Source organism: Panthera tigris, chromosome B1 (genome assembly GCF_018350195.1).
Source record: "Panthera tigris isolate Pti1 chromosome B1, P.tigris_Pti1_mat1.1, whole genome shotgun sequence".
Lineage (NCBI taxonomy): Eukaryota > Metazoa > Chordata > Mammalia > Carnivora > Felidae > Panthera > Panthera tigris.
Genome location: NC_056663.1, coordinates 96266231 through 96283411, shown reverse-complemented (window position 1 = coordinate 96283411; position 17181 = coordinate 96266231). Strand labels below are relative to the sequence as shown.

At 33.5% G+C, this 17181-nt stretch overlaps 1 protein-coding gene across 3 annotated transcripts in view; it reads right to left on the bottom strand.

Annotated features, from left to right (window-relative positions):
* MFSD8 (major facilitator superfamily domain containing 8) overlaps positions 1-17181 on the bottom strand; it is a 69715-nt gene that overhangs the window by 30284 nt on the left and 22250 nt on the right. For all 3 annotated transcript variants that reach the window (XR_006216785.1, XM_042983930.1, XM_042983931.1), the window contains 6 exons: positions 13810-14050; positions 12775-12888; positions 9996-10140; positions 9209-9264; positions 5045-5153; positions 2818-2952 (listed from right to left, as the gene is read on the bottom strand). Coding sequence is in view for 2 of the 3 variants with exons in the window: in XM_042983930.1 (XP_042839864.1) it covers positions 2818-2952; positions 5045-5153; positions 9209-9264; positions 9996-10140; positions 12775-12888; positions 13810-14050 (800 nt within the window). In the remaining variant the exon portion in view is untranslated. The remainder of the gene's footprint in view (positions 1-2817; positions 2953-5044; positions 5154-9208; positions 9265-9995; positions 10141-12774; positions 12889-13809; positions 14051-17181) is intronic.

Genomic DNA, 17181 nt, shown 5'->3' with positions numbered 1-17181 from the left:
AATTGGTGATAAGAAGGTTCTCTTCATAGAAAGTATTCCAAAAAATTATATAAAGACATGATAGAATTAAAATATCAACATTTTTCAATTATCTATTAATATATTAATGAACCTAGAAATGGCCAATGGTCACTAACATTATAAAAAGAGATAAACAAAATATATTTCTCCTGATATAAGCACATATTACCACCTACAAAGTATATTCTTGACAAAAAATTGAACTCAAATTTCATCAAGGTTCTAGATACAAGTACCAAATTTTCAGAAATATAGTAAACACAGGAAAATGTTAACAACAATGACAACACCACCACCACCATAAGAATTCAATCAGTGAGCTCTAAAATGTGAGAAACTATAAAGCATACATCCTGGTTTCTTGAAAACCTATAGATTAAAAGACTTAATTAAGAGCCTCGGAGAGCCTGGGTGGCTCAGTCGGTTAAGCACTTGGCTCAGGTCATGATCTCGTGGTTTGTGGGTTTGAGCCCTGTGTTGGGCTCTGTGCTGACAGAGCCTGGAGCCTGCTTCAGATTGTGTCTCCCTCTCTCTCTCTGTCCTTCCCCTGTTCATGCTCTGTGTCTCTCTCTCAAAAATAAAAAGAAACATTAAAAAAAAAAAAAAAAGAAACTTAAGAGCCTGAGTCAAGTAAGCTGTGAAACAAAATAAAAAAATATGAAACAAAACAAAGTAAATTTAAAAAACATTTAAACCAGTGGAGAAAACTTGAATACTGCCTGGATATTTGATGATATTTAGAAATCACTGTTAACATTTTTAGATGTGATAATGTTGTCATCATGAACTTTTAGAGATACATAATGAAATATTTATGGAAGATATGAAATGATATCTGGGACAGGCTTCAAAATAATCTAGGTATAGGGGATAGGGAGTGTGGAGTGGGTAGAACTATATAAATGAATCACAATTATTCAAGGATTGGTAATCATTGAAGCTGGGTAATGGATATTAGAAATTCACTACATGATGCTATCTATACCTTTGTATATGTTAGAAATTTTCCATAATAAAAAATGAAATTTACAAACAAGACCAACGACTTCCTAAAACAAAATAAACAAACAAACCCAAACACCTCACATCACCTTCAGGATACCTAGGATTCACATCTTTCCAACCTGATCTTTTCCCATTGCCATTTCTTTCCTGCTCTGGCCAAACTTGCCTTCCTGCTTTTTCCTTAAACACACAAAGCTCAGTCTTCTGGAAGAAGAGAGTTCCAGACCCCCTGCATGACTGTTTTCTGACTTTGTTGAGGTCTCTGATTGGATGTAACTTCTTCAAACATGCCTTCCTAGAGCAGTCAGTCGAAATAACACTGCCACTCTCTCTCCCAACCCTGCTCTTGCTACTCTTTATTCTCTTCCTCTGCTCCATTCTTCTTCACAGTATTTACCATTACCTGACTTCATATTTTTGTTTATTGGTTTTCCCACCCAATAGAACATAAGCTCTCTGAAGGTATGGAATTGGACAATCTGTAAGAATACCTATTTCTATAGCAAGATGTAATGCATTTACTGTTATTTAATTTTGAATATAAATCTATGTCTATGTCTATATCTGTATCTTGTCCCTGCTTCTTGGCTTTATACACACAGGAATCTTCATAGTACCCGCCCCCCATTGCACATAACCTGACACACTGAATCAAGATGTGTTAATTGATTTTAGAATGTTATAAAATTCTAAAGTATCATTAAAATATTTTAAGAATTAAATTGTTAGGATTGCTTAAATTCATCAACGAATGTCTCATCTCGGACAACATGAATGAATTTAATTTTATACAAGCACTTCCCCCAAAGCATGTTTTTCACGGTTGTAGCTTTACAAAATGCTTCTTTAAAATAATGGTCTATATGGGACGCCTGGGTGGCTTAGTCGGTTGGGCGTCCAACTTCGGCTCAGGTCATGATCTCATGGTTCGTGGGTTCGAGCCCCGCATCAGGCTCTGTGCTGACAGCTCAGAGCCTGGAGCCTGCTTCAGATTCTGTGTCTCCCTCTCTCTCTGACCCTCCCCCATCATGCTCTGTCTCTCTCTGTCTCAAAAATAAATAAACATTAAAAAAAAATTTTTTTTAAAAATAATGGTCTATAGTCAAAGCTACAAACAACTTTGTACAATAACTATATTATGCTACATAAGATATTTGTCATTATGATAATATATATAAGTACTGAAGATTTGGAAGTTTTAGATAAAGAAGTTTGGCAATTTTAAGCACAATTTTCCAGACTTAACCACTAAATCCTTTCTGTTGCATAACATACATATACACACATATAATACACATAAACATATACATATACATATATACACATACATATATATACAGCAGAACAAAGTTTTATAAAATACACTTTTAGAAATACTTTAAATAAAACATAGTATACAAAAGATACATTAGAAGACAATTCACTTGGTAAAATATCTTGCTTTACCAAAGAATATACCATATGGTATAGAAATATGTGTTTCCTTAATAAACTTTAAATCTGTTTGCAAACACTCAAGCACTAAAACTAATATATAATGAGAGAAAAGCTTTATTATTTTATTTTACTAACATATTTGTTTATATTATTAGCTTTCAATGGAGAGATAACATTTGTTTACATTGTTAGCTTCTCAATGGGAGATCAGGTCGGAAAGATGTGAAGGCTTGTAGGCATTCTGAAGGTGATGTGAGGTGTTGGATTCATTCCATGTTTCCCTTTTTAAAAAAAGACTTTTTTAAAAGCGTATTTTAAAATTGAGTGAAACAAAACCAAAGACACATAACTTACTTCTTGGAAAGTAATTTAACCCCCATGAAAATAAGAATTGCCTCAACTCCAAGAGCAGCAAGTATTATTCCATCATATAATACAGCTTGTTCTCGAGTCCAGGCATACATATCCATTGTTAATGGAGTAACGATGCTAAGAAAAACAAATTATTGTTATTTATTTAAATCACAGTCATTATAAAAGTGAAATAGAAGCTTTAATAATGATACTGACACATTCAAGAATTTGCATCTCTTTTAGCAAAGATACCAGCTCTCTCTATAAAAATTTTTTAACACATTTAGTTGTTACATGCACAAACTACTAAGTTTGATTGTATTTTTATTTACTAATATTTATTTTAATTATATAAGTAACATATCCATATTGCAGAAAGTCTAAAAGACAGGAAAAGAAATAAACCAACCATAATTCCTACCCTTCTAACTAACTAATCATGGTTAAATTTGGTTTAAAGTGGTTTCTTTTTTATTTCATCAAAATAAGTAATAATATAATAGTAGTAATGTTACTATTATTAGGTTATTAGAAACTTGTTGGACTTTTTCTCTTCCTTAGTCTCTTTTATCACTATCTTTGAATGTATATATCTCTCTTCCTACCTCTGAATGTTGCTCTTCCTTTATTTGACTATCTGTCTCCTTCCTTGCCAAGCTTCATTTCCTATTTTGTATCTCCTCTGTTAACTGGATGCAAAATGGAATTGAAATATATTTAAAATATTCATTCTTTAAAAACAAAAGAACACCACCATTTAAAATTTTTAAATCAGAACAGCTGATGTGGAAAATGGTTTGGTGAATTCTAAATATCTTAAACATAGAATTACTATATCATCCAGCAAATCCACTTCTGGGTGTACAACCAAAAGAACTAAAAGCAGAGACTTAAACAGATACTTGTACACCAACATTCATCACAGCATCATAGCATTATTCACAATAGCCCACAGGTGGAAATAACTCAAATGTCCATCAATAGATGAATGAATAAATGAAATTGGTATATATGGACTATGGAATATTTTTTAGCCATTAAAAGGTATGAAATTCAGATACATGTTATAACAGGAATGAACATTTAAAAACATCATGCTAAGTGAAATAAGCGAGGCACAAAGGACAAAAGGAAATGTGTTGTATGATTCCATTTATATAGGTACCTAGATTGGAAAAAGTAGAATAAAGGCTCCCAGGAGCTGGGTGAGGGGGAATGGGGACTTACTGCTTAATGGGTATAGAGCTTCTGTTTGGAATCATGAAAAGATTCTGGAAATGGATAGGGGTTATGGTTGTACAACATTTGTGAATACACTCAATGCCACTGAATTGTATGATTAAAAATAGTTAAAATGATGTATTTTATGTTATGCACATTTTCCCACAATTTTTAAAAATGCCCCCAAAATCAAATGAACTGAAACTTTCACATATCTCAAAAATTTTAAAAATAAAAATAAACTAAAAAAAATAAAAATCAAGCAAATCTATATGTATTGGCATAAAAATGTTACAACGTATTGACAAAAGAATAAACCAAATTTTCAAATGATAATGTCACATAGTCTATGTTGATTTAATAGACACACACACATAATAGCACATATGAGTACTTACACATGTAAGTACAACTAGTACTTACAGTTGTATAGAAAAAATATTTCAAAAATTACACAATGATGTATTAGCAGTGGTTACTTCCAGGGAAAGGAATGGATATGGAAATACAGTTGCAGTGTTTAGCATATTTACACCAAGAATATATTATTTTTATAACATAATGGAAAGGCATTTTAAAAATAAAAAAGCCATATGATAACTAAAGATCAACAAAGCTTACACAAGGCAGAGATTTTGTAATATATCATACTAGTTTTTTTTTCAGGATCAGGATCAGATGTTAAATAGAGTTAACACTGCCAGGCTGAGCTCCATATACATAGAGAGTTATATAGCTTAAAGTTAATTTACTCATGGCACTAAAGTTTTATAACTACATTTATCATAAAATTCCAAGAAAGGGAGGAAAGATAAAGTAATATTATAGACAGAGAATTAACTATATTCAGGTTAAAAGCATAAAATTTATGTATACTTTTTATATCATGACAAAACGTATGCCTTCCATAAAGTTTCTGAGAATATCGATAAGCCTATTAATATTGCATTAAGAAATACAGATGATTTACATAATATGATATAAATGAAGACAGAATAAAACTTACGTTTCAAAAAGGGCAAAGATAAATAGAACCACAAAAAACAGAACATTGGTGGCCAAAGCAGCAACTTGATCAATATCTCCTTGGGGAAACTGAACTTCATCTGTACTTGCTATAATAAACAGGAGAAAAATTGTATTACTTAAACATCTAATTTTTCTTATGACACTAAAATAATGTAGAAACTATATGTAGCAAATTCTGTGACTAAATATTTAAAATCACTTTTAGGCTTCTAAGTGGTTTAAAAGTAACAATTTATACCATAGAAGTAATTTTTAAATGGCTTAAAAATTTTTTTTCTTAATTTTTATTTATTTTTGAGAGAGACAGAGCACAAGAAGGGGAGGGGCAGAGAGAGAGGGAGACACAGAATCTGAAGCAGGGTCCAGGCTCTGAGCTGTCAACACAGAACAGACACAGGGCTGAACCCATGGACCGCAAGATCATGACCTGAGCCAAAGTCAGACGCTTAATCGACTGAGCCACCCAGGCGCGCCAAAATGGCTTTTAAAAATAACGTGAATTTTCTTCCCAGGAGATATACTTCAATTCTGTTATCTATAGGAAATACTCAGATTTTCTATTTGCTGTCTCTTGATCCAAAATAGGAATATATTTTATAAAATTCTATAAAATGAGCTCATTCTAAATATATTTGCTTTAAATTTCTACTGCAAGTTTTTTTTTCTATTTTACCTAAATCTTAAATTTATGAGGATTTTTTCATAGTTTATTAAATCAGCTAGTTCTGTGATTCACTTCAGTGGATATGTATTTTGAATTTCAATGTTATGTGAAATTAGTATGAGTAAATATCCTTATACGTTATTACCACAGTTTTTAAAAAATCCTTATATTATCATGTATATTTTTGCAAGGAAATATATTTTGTAAATTACCACCAAGATTTGATGGTGCTTTTATAAATTAGGAGGAAGTGAGTGTATTGACTTATCTTAAACTATGTATTAAGCTACATACTCAATATTAGTTATTCCTTATATAACTGAGAAGTGTGAAGCGAAATACACCTACTTATATACATTTGTCATGCTATTTTACAATTTACCTACTTATTCAGAGTAAACCAAACAAGTAATTCAATAATGTTTTCATTTTATGCTATCTTTAAGTGTGTATGTAACACCAGCAGGGGGCATGGGGCTACTTTCCCAAGATACAGTAAGTTTCTATAATTTTTCTCATAATAGCGTTTCCCTTTATATCTCAGGATTCCTGACAAGGAGTTCCTCCTCCAATAATAAATGAGACTTGGAAATAGTCTGCTATATCTGGGGACAATTAAGCACCCTGAACACTCAACAAAGAGTTATGACCTCCCTTTCTAATGGCACAAAGAAAACTGGTCACCTTTGTCCAGATCCTTTTCCGGGATAGACTCTGGTCCTTGTGGACCTTATATTCCTCGGGACAGACCTGCCTGATTCTCTGTTACCACCTTGAACCCAGTCTTTACTCCTTTGAATTAAAAAGCAACATTGCCCCAAGTTAGACTGGAGTTTGCATCATATATGGTTAGTTTCCTGCAGCCTCTACCCAGTGCTGGCTTCAGTGGGAAAGCTCAGAAATGTTGCATCCTAGACTGTGAGGATTGACTGGGTATCAAAATTATAAGAATTTTAGGAAAAGACTACACTAATATATTGATTCAAAAACTATATAATTAGCAATTATGATCCTATCCAATGATAACATTTTTAATAATAGGGAAAAAGCAGAAATATTTTAAATATTTACTGAAAAATTTAAAAAAATTTTTTTTAACATTTATTTATTTTTGAGAAGAGAGAAACAGGGCATGAGCAGGGGAGGAGACAGAAAGAGGGAGACACAGAATCTGAAACAGGATCCAGGCTCTGAGCTGTCAGCCCCCAACGCGGGGCCTGAACTCACGGACCGTGAGATCATGACCTGAGCCGAAGTCAGACACTTAACCAACTGAGCCACCCAGGCGCCCCAATATTTACTGAAATTTAAAAATGATTTCTGTTTTAGAAATTATTTTGAAATACCTAGAAATATTATGAAAGAAAACAGATCTGGTCTTTCTAAACTCTCATTTGTGCTTTAGGGCAGTGTTGTGCAATAGAACTCTGACATGATGGAAATGTTCTTTCTCTGTGCTGTCCAAACAGCCACTAGCCACAGACCCGTAATTAAACACTTACAGTGTTACTAGTGTGACTGAGGAATTTCTTCAATGTAATTTAGCTTAATTTAAATTTAAATAGCCAAATGTGGCTGGCAGCCACCATATTAGACAGTATAGTTCCAAATCTTTGCTATGGTCCTTAGACCAGTAGCATCAGCTCCCATGATAGCTTACTATAAATGTAGATTCTCAGAATCTCACAAGGTTTGCCAGATTTAGTAAATAAAAATACAGGATACTCAGTTAAGTTTGAATTTGTGATAAACAATAATTTTAAGTATTTTCCATGCAAAATTTGAAATTTAAATATAAGAATGTCCCATGAAATATTTGAGGCATATCTATACTAAAAGATTATTTGTTCTTATCTGAAATCCAAAATTACCCAGCCGGGACATATTTATACTAAAAAAGTATTCAAATTCTCCTGGGCATCCTGTATTTAATCTGACAACCCACTTAACCCCCACCAAGGCCTACTGAATCAGAACCCATTTTAACAAGGTTTCCAGGTGTTTTTGAAGCACATTAAACTCCATGAAGTCCTAATCGATATTGCTACCCCCTTCCAACTTCTGAAAGATTTTGTTTCTTACGTATCTTTCTCAGCACCTCAAACTCACCCTCCTTAACTTACTCATTCCTTTTACCTGATAGGTCTTTTAAGTTAGTACCCTATTTTTCACCTTAAAAAAAAAAAAGCGGCTTATACCCCCTGCGGGCATTTCCTCACCATTCTTTCTTTTCTTTCATTTTTTATTTTGAAAAATATGAAATATATATTCAGCCCCTATATTCAACAATATTTTGTCACACTTGATGCATGTACCCCTCCCTTCCCTTTTTTCTTTCACTCTCTCTTTGTTGCTGTCGTGTTTTTCACTGGCTTACTCTGAAATTTGTATCTCTAGCTTTGATCTCTGAAGCCAAAATTACAAATGCCTCTGGCATTTTCTCACTGTTCTAGTGTAGCAGTATATTTAGCTTGATTCAAACTGAAATCATTTTCTCTGTTCAGCCAATGTCCTTTCCTAAATTCTTGTTCTCTCCCATTCTTTCACTTATCTAGACTCAAAACCTGACAGACATCTTCAACAACTCCCTCTATTCCTTAATAATTCCTATCCAATCTATCAAGAATCTTAATTTTTTTTTCTTCAAAAACTCATAGCTGTCTCTTTTCCATTCTTAGTTGCTGCCCTAGTTCAGGCCTTCACACATCTGGACTAGTCTCACCTGAAATCTGACTACTGTCATACTTCTCCTTTTTCTCAAAAAGTTACTAACATTCTTCACCAGTCTGCTCTCTACCCTACTTTCAACTTTCCTTCCACTAGTTTTGTTGTGAAAATTAAATAAAATGGCTATAGAAGATACTATGTCTTTTCCACAACTTTTCTAATATTTAAAACTCCCAGGAACAAACTCCTTAAAGGCAAGAACTGAGTTGCAATCTTTTGTACAGAGGGGGACACTCCCCATGGAGAATATAATTAGTACTTAAATAAGAGTTTACTTAGGAAGACATATCTACTGACCAGATTGGTTACTTACTTCTAAGTCAGAGAAAGATCTAAGGGATGAAAATGTACATTTGTAGCGTGTACCAAAAGAATAAAAATACAAAAGAGAAACCTATTTCCATGATTAAGGGAGCAAAGAAATGCTTGAAACAGAAAGATACATTTTATAGGAACGTTACAGAAATCATTCCAAAGAACTGTAGGGTTTTAGGATACTGGCTCTTTGCAAAGAAGATGAAGTGATTTTTAGCAATGCTTTTAATCTTGCCAGCCATGAACACCAAATAACTGATCTGGGAAGGCCTTTTAAAAAAATTATTAATTGAGGTAACTTTTAACTTTGAAGATCCTACCCCAATCACCCATTGTACTGTTTTCAGAAGCAAATCCAAGTAAATACCAAACAGACAGAATAATCGGAAACACTTTGATAATGTTATAGTAATTTAGCCAAAAGGGTCATAGTACCTTCTTCAAAATTAACATTTTTACACTGTCGTCCTGAGTCATCCACACGATGTTCTCTTAAAAAGAAAAACATAAATATTGCATCTATGAAAGACTTACTACGATAGACAAATGGCTTTAATTTATTAGTAGCCTTCTTTATTTTTTCACATTCTGATATAGTTTCTTTTACTAACTGCTAAGTAATGAAATTATTACCAATGAGGTACAACCAACAAAATTTAAAAGATACAAGTTATAATTCTTATTATCTTATCATATAAAATGAAGCATAATATTCAATCCAATATTCATCCAAAAGCATACATGGACTACCTTAATAAATATTTAAAGTTTTCCGGTGATTTTAAACATTTGTTATAAACATTTTTGGGGCCTTCAATAAAGCACTCCAAAGAAACACAAAGTAATAAAACTTCTGTAGTTTTATAAAATTTCTTCTAGTAAACAAAAGCTATAAGTAACTTTTGTATTTAAGGTTGATACCAATCATTAATCTACTTAAAACTGTGCTTTCATGCCATTCCCGTACTTAGAAACCTACAGTTAGTAAGTCAAGACCAAACTTTGAATCTTCAAAGACTTTATAATCTAGTCTCATTTATCAGATTGCCTATTATTTCAGTTACAAGTAGTATATGCATTAGCTGGTCAAAAAACATGAACACAACTATAGACATCAAAAACCAAATAAAGACTTCATAGGAATAATTATCTTCCAATAATGATCATGCTTATTTAATTTCACAATCTACACAAGTAGTTTTATAATTTCTATCTGATTTACCTTAATAGAGTAAGGATCAGAATAATATTTAAAACTCCCAGGAATGCGCCAAGTAAAACTGGTGCTGTGTACATATTTATCTGCAGCTTAATGGCATCCCATGTCACGCCCTTTTCTCCAATGAGTGCAAAACAAGTCTGAAAAACTTAATAAAATATAAAATAAAATGTATACAGATAAATTATTATGTGGGAGGCAAGGACTAAAAAAATGTGAAAGACATTTACTACAAAATTGGAAGCAACTTTGTGGAATCTCACATCTACATCACACATCTCAATAGAGGCAAGGGAACAAAATATTTACTCTTTTTCTGTATAAAGCATAGATATTCACATAGTCCATAAAAGATATACAATTGATCTGTGGAATTAGGAAAAAAATGTCTAAAAAAGCTCCTTAATGGGACATTAATGAGAAAAAGATTCAGAAACACTGATATACATTCACAAAGAATTATATCTAAAGCAATTTGTCAGTATCTTCCTATTTAAAAATCTCCACAGAAAATTTAAATCATCCAATTTCTTCCATATAAAATTACAATTTAATTATAAGGAGTAGAATGTCACATGTTAAGTCAATATTTCAAATCATCATTGTGTATATGGTATTTAAATCATGTATATTTTTAAATTTGGATCTGTGGCAAAAATCAGCTTGGAAGAGAACTGGTTTGCTTTCCTGATTTAGATTCTATATCTGGCTCTTCCAATAATTTGCAACCTTAAGGTAAGGATGAAGTAAGACATTACACATAAAACACTTAGAACAGCATCTAACAATAGTAGACATTCAATAAATGCTAGTGCTGTTAATGTGGTCATTACAGGAAAGCCCATCTAATCTTTTTCAGGCCTACATTTACTCATCTAAAGATAATACAAAATATTTAAATGAGATAATCTTTCTTTTTGATTATTTCTTTTATTCTCAGGTTGAAAATGTGGCAAATCAATGAACAAGGTGATATAAATTTTAGTGCTGGTCTTTTTTTTTCTAATTCCCTGTCTGCCTTTGAAATAGCTAATACTGTCTCTGAACCTCCATTTTCTTGGCTCTGAAATAAAGGGGGTTAAGCTAAATAATTTCTTAAGCCATTCCTGGTTCTAAAATGCTATGAGATCTATTATATGCCTCTACCTCTTTTATTTTATCATTATTTAATCTCCAAAATACTTATGTATTTACTGAGAACATATACCAGGTGTATACCAGGTTCTGTGCTAGATACTGAGGTGCTGACAGCTCAGAGCCTGGAGCCTGCTTTGGATTCTGTGTGTCCCTCTCTCTTTGCCTCTCCCCTGTCTGTGCTATCTCTGTCTCTCTGTCTCTCTCTCAAGAATAAACATTAAAAAAAATTTTAAAGAAAGTAATGGAAAAAGGGGTGAGGGTAGGATATTAATGATAAAGTAAATGGAAATGGATTCAAAGTGATGGTATTCATAACTGTAATATTCAAAGCATGAACCAATTATATGATTTTTCAATGTTTTTCTTCTTTAAAAATTTTTAAGGTTTTTAAAAATTTATATTTGAGAGAGACAGAGAGAAGGGGTGGGGAGAGAGGCAGAGAAAGAGAGATAGAGAGAAAATCCCAAGCAGGCTCTGCAACTCACAAACTGTGAGATCATGACATGAGCTGAAACCAAGAGTCGGATGCTTAACCAACTGAGCCACACAGGTGTCCCTTCAATGTTTTTCTAAGCATAAAAATTACTAATTTATCTAATAGCAAAAACTTACTTGTCTAGGGGAAGTATTAAATCTTATTAATATTGTTTTACACTCAGCTAAAGGATGGAGGCTTTGAAGAACAGTCTTTCAGTAGTCTTTCAAAAATTCTCTCATTTTCTTCAAACTCAGAAAAGTCTGAAAGGTATGGGCAAAGAGCACAAGAGCAAAGAATCTCCTATAACTTTCCTCAAATCTTTCGGTCAGAAGAATTTTGTTTCTGGGCTATCTGGGTGGCTCAGTTGGTTAAGTGTCCAACTTTTCAATTTTTTTTTTTAAGTTTATTTACTTATTTTGTGTGTGAGAGAGAGAAAGCACAAGCAGGAGAGAGGCAGAGAGAGCAAGAGAGAGAGCATCCCAAGCAGACTCTGCACTGTCAGCACAGAGCCTGCTTTGGGGCTCTAAGTTACCAACCGTGAGATCATGACCCCAGTCAAAATCAAGAGTCGTATGCTTAATGGACTGAGCAACCCAGGCCCCCCCTTGCATCCAACTGTTGATTTCAGCTCAGCTCATGATCTCACAGCTATGGGATCGAGCCCCACATTGGTCTCTGCACTGAGCGCAGAGACTGCTTGGGATTCTCTTTCCATCTCTCTCTTCCCCTCCCCCACTTGCGCACATGTACAGGTGTACTTGCTCTCCAAAAAGAAAAAAGAAAAAATTAAAGAATTTTGTTTGTAATAGACAAGAAAAAAAGCTAACTATAATGGAGATGTCAAGCTTAATGATTATTTCACAGAACATACAGATAGAGTTAGGTTCAAATCTCATATTTCCCATTTGCTATCTGGCTGACCCTGAATAATTTACTTAGACTCTCTATGCCTTGATGTCCTAATATGTAAAATGGGACTAATATTATTTACTTTAGAGAACATTTGTTAACACATATAAAGAGATTAGACTCCTGCTGGATCAAAAATATTAGCTTCCCTACTTTTCCTTTTAGCTATGAGGTTTTATACTTGGATTCCACTTAACATTTGAACTTTAAAAGTTCTCCCAATTCATATTCAAGCAATGACAAGTGAAAAATACCTACCTGGACCTAGAATAAAGCCTAATGCTTGACATGCACTTGTGTTTGCCATGGAACTTATTCTTTCCTGAAGGGAAGTAGCACCAGCAATGTATGATCTAACAACTGCTACATTTCCTAAGAAAAGACACAATAATCCAAAGTCAAAGAAAATATTCTTCGGTTTATAAAATCCCACTTAATTTGGCTTTATATAAAACAAAAATATTAATCTATATTATAGTCACTGCTTCTTCCCTATGATTATACAAAGCATATACATTGAGCAAATGTATCAATTAGTGGAAAATCTTGCTTTTAGCAACATGAAAACACAATTAAAGATGTGAATAAATGAAAAAGTGACATTACAGAAATGTTAAACTTTTTTTCTTATTAAATATGAAGAAAACACTGACTAAATGGCAAACTACTGATCGTTACAACTATTTTTAAAACAAAGACATCACAAATTCTGCATGCTTAAATGTAATTTAATGTAATGTAATATGTAAATGTAAATGTAAAATGTAAATGTAAAAATGTAATATAAGAAACAAAAAGATCCACTAACAATTTGACTCAAAAAAATTTATTGAGCTCTTATTATTTTCAAGAGACTCTGCAAGAAAGGCCACAGAATATTTTAGAAAGTCATAAATTGTCTCTAATTATAAAAAGTTTACTATCTGGTTGGTGATAAAAGATGAAAACAGAGCAAAACAGTATATAAGCAAGTTCCACAGACATACTGGAGATGGGAAAGATCTGTTAAGGGGTAGGGTAACCTAAGAAAGTTTTATGGAAGATGTGGAACTTGAACAGAATCTTGAAGAATGAAGAATGATGGGAACAGAATAGAGAAACTATAGGTAACAGGAATATCATGAACAAAGGCAAAAATCATAGGAAAGATATTTGTCTATTTGCAATGAGAAATCTATATGTTGAGTTGTGAGATATGAGATTGAGACGAGGTGATACCAGATGAGAGAGGGTGAATTCAGGGTGAATGTGAATCTGAACAGCCAAACACATACATACATACATACATATTACCTGCTCCAAATCCCACCAATCCACGAGCAACCAACATGTAGTATTTATTATGAGAAGCTGGAACGTGGACATATGCATAGAGGCAGTTAGCCACGACCGAAATGAAGATGGAGACAATAAGAGGTTCTTTTCTTGGTCTATAATTAGACCACAAACCAAATACAGGTGAAGCTACCATTTGGCCAAGACTAAATGAAGCAATAACCCAGCCCAAAAAACTTGCATCAGCTGTCTGATCAATCTGCAGAAAAAAGTACAATGCTTTAAGAATTGTTATCCAAGAAAAGTAAAGTTTAAGACTTAAACACATTTTTCTGACCACATAACATTTCCTATTTAAATAAATAAAAACAATAATTCTAACATATCAGTTTTATAACACTATTACTTATAGTAAGGTATTCAAACTTCTTACAGTATAATTAAATATGCTACCAATTCACTATACACTAGAAACAATACTTGGGAAGCTTCAACTTTTAGAATGATTATGGGAATATGGTTTATGATTTGGTTCATAAAAATCTTGTTACAAATAATCACATTATATGTATAAACAATAACATCACAAAAGTAAAATGCCATTCTTTAATTCTTATAAAGTAAATACAATTATTTAGACTTATGTTACTCCATAAGCTAAATAGCCATTAGCACTATAAATCTTTTTTTTTTTAACATTTATTTATTATTATTGAGAGACAGACACAGAGCGTGAGCAGGGGAGGGGCAGACAGAGGAGGAGACACAGAACCTGAAGCAGGCTGCAGTCTCTGAGTGTCAGCACAAAGCCCAAAGTGGGCTCGAACTCACAAACCAGGAGATCATGACCTGGGCTGAAGTTGGAGGCTTAACCGACTGAGCCACCCAGGCGCCTCATTTTAATTTTTTTTAACTGAGCACAATAGTCAAATGCTTAAGAGAATAGAAACACAAAAGCTGAAAGATAATTCTCCCATTAAACCTATTATTAATTCTTCCTTTCAACATGGAGGATTCAGGGTTCTACCACTGAACGAGGGTTTATGTGTCATGATAGATGCTGAGGAGAGAACCAAATGATTAAATTCAGAAAATGAAATTCTTTCAAAAAACAGAAAATTTTAGCTTACAAAAGGGACTATGGAATAAATTAACAGATTTAAAAAATATATATATATATGGTAGGCTATATAGTAATTTGGAAACATAAGAACCATTAAATTTTTAGAAATAAGGGGTGCCTCGGTGGCTCAGTCAGTTAAACTTCCGACTTCAGCTCAGGTCATGATCTCACAATCTCTGAGCTCGACCCCCACGTCATGCTCTGTGCTGACAGCCCAGAGCCTGGAGCCTACTTCGGATTCTGTGTCTCCCTCTCTCTTTGTGCCCCCCCACCCCTTGTGCTCGCTCTCTCAAAAATAAATATTTAAAAAAATGTAAATAAATTTTTAGGAAATAAGATTAAACATATATAAAGTGTTAGAACAACTTAAAGACAACCATGGCCTTTTCTAAAGATATTTTTAAATAGTTTAAAATGAAAATGTTTAGGTACATTTTCTTGTGGGGGATGAGAAATAAGAGTGAATACATATAATGATACACAATATTAAAGTTCTAGCCTTAAAAATATCTCTTATTTGGGGCACCTGGGTGGCTCAGTCAGTTAAGTGTCTGACTTTGGCTCAGGTCATGATCTCCCAGTTTGTGAGTTCAAGCCCCACATTGGGCTCTGTGCTGACAGCTCAGAGCCTGGAGTCTGCTTTGGATTCTGTGTCCCTCTCTCGCTGTGCCCCTCCCTCACTCATGCTCTGTCTCTCTTTCTCTCAAGAATAAATAAAACATTAAAAAAAATTTTTTTTAAATCTCTTAATTTAGGCACACTGGTTTTCATTTTCTACCCATATTACCTTTGGCTCCTTTGATCACTCTATTACAAATATAAAATAACTTCATGTCATAAAAATTTTTTAATTAATTTTCAAAAAAGCAGTGAAAACTCAATTTTAATGTTAAATGTGTAGTAGTTTGAAAGCAAAAGAATGAAAGTGTCTTCTCAGGATATCAATTGATCATAGTCAAGTATGTGTTTCAGGGACAGAAGCTGACCCTCGGGGATAGCTCTAACAATATTAATGATATTTGCCAGAGACCAATGGAAACTTTTATTTTAATTGGATACTATTCTTTATGGTGACTGGAAATTGGAATCTGTTAGAAAATTCTGCTAGAATTGTAATAGGAAAGTAAAACGGGTTTGGGAGATACAGGTTCTACACTACAACAGGTGTCACTTCAGTAATTAAACTGTTATCTGCACTCATGTGTGTTTCTCTTTTTAACAGTAGTAACAGCATCTCATTTCTGGTCCTCTGGCCACCTCTGGTGATCTCCATCATACCATTTTTGGGATAAAATCTAAACTGTTTATTATGAAAAACTAGCTCACAAGTTGGCCACAGTCTCTTCTCTAGCCTCATCTCTCTGCATGTACCCTTCCCCCAATTCTAACTTCCAGTCACACAGAACTGTCTTAAGTTTCCAAAATGAGTCAAATTCTTTGCCTCCAGGCCTTTGCACTGATTTCTCTACTGTCCCCTTCTACCAGCAATGCCTTCCCAACCTCCTACTCCCTGGCCCCTACCTTTTTTTCAGGAAACCAACTCCTACAGACCTTCAAAACTCAGCTCTGGTGTAACTGATTTTTAAAGTCTTCCAGAATTTTAGTTTGGGTTAGCAACATCCCCCTAATAGCCCATGTCTGTCTGCCTGCACCTCTCTCTCTCTCTCTCTCTCTCTCTCCTTTCTCTCTCTCTCATTCTCTCCCCCCCCCCCACACCCATACTTTTAGACCTTTACTCACGTATACTGTATAGTAACCATCTATAATTAACTTATTTGGTTTGGCACACATCAGTAAAAGTTGGAACTGTATTTTCTCAAAACAAAAACAAAAACGAAACACAAAAGCCCTCCCCCATCCCTGTCATTTCAGGAAAAAAAAAAAAGAAAAGAAAAAAGAAAACAAACCATACACTCCAAAGTACATGGTATTGAATTTCAAACATTACTTTATAAACATGTTAATGATATTGACAAAGTGAAAGTTCTGGAAATCTTCATGCTTTGATATGGGAACTAAGATATGAATATGGGCGTTCCAAGCATTTTTAACTTTTATTTATAGATGATTGCTTATTAATTCAAGTAACAGTCACCAAGTCCTTTACTGTGACAAAAAATGTGCTAGGCAATAAGGATACAAAAGATGAGTTAACACAATTTTTCCAAATCAGGTTTCATCATAGTGAAGTTTCCAGATTTTACTTATCAGGTATTTGAGTAGCTGGTGGTAAAAAATCACATGCTTCAATTTTTTATCTGTCAAAT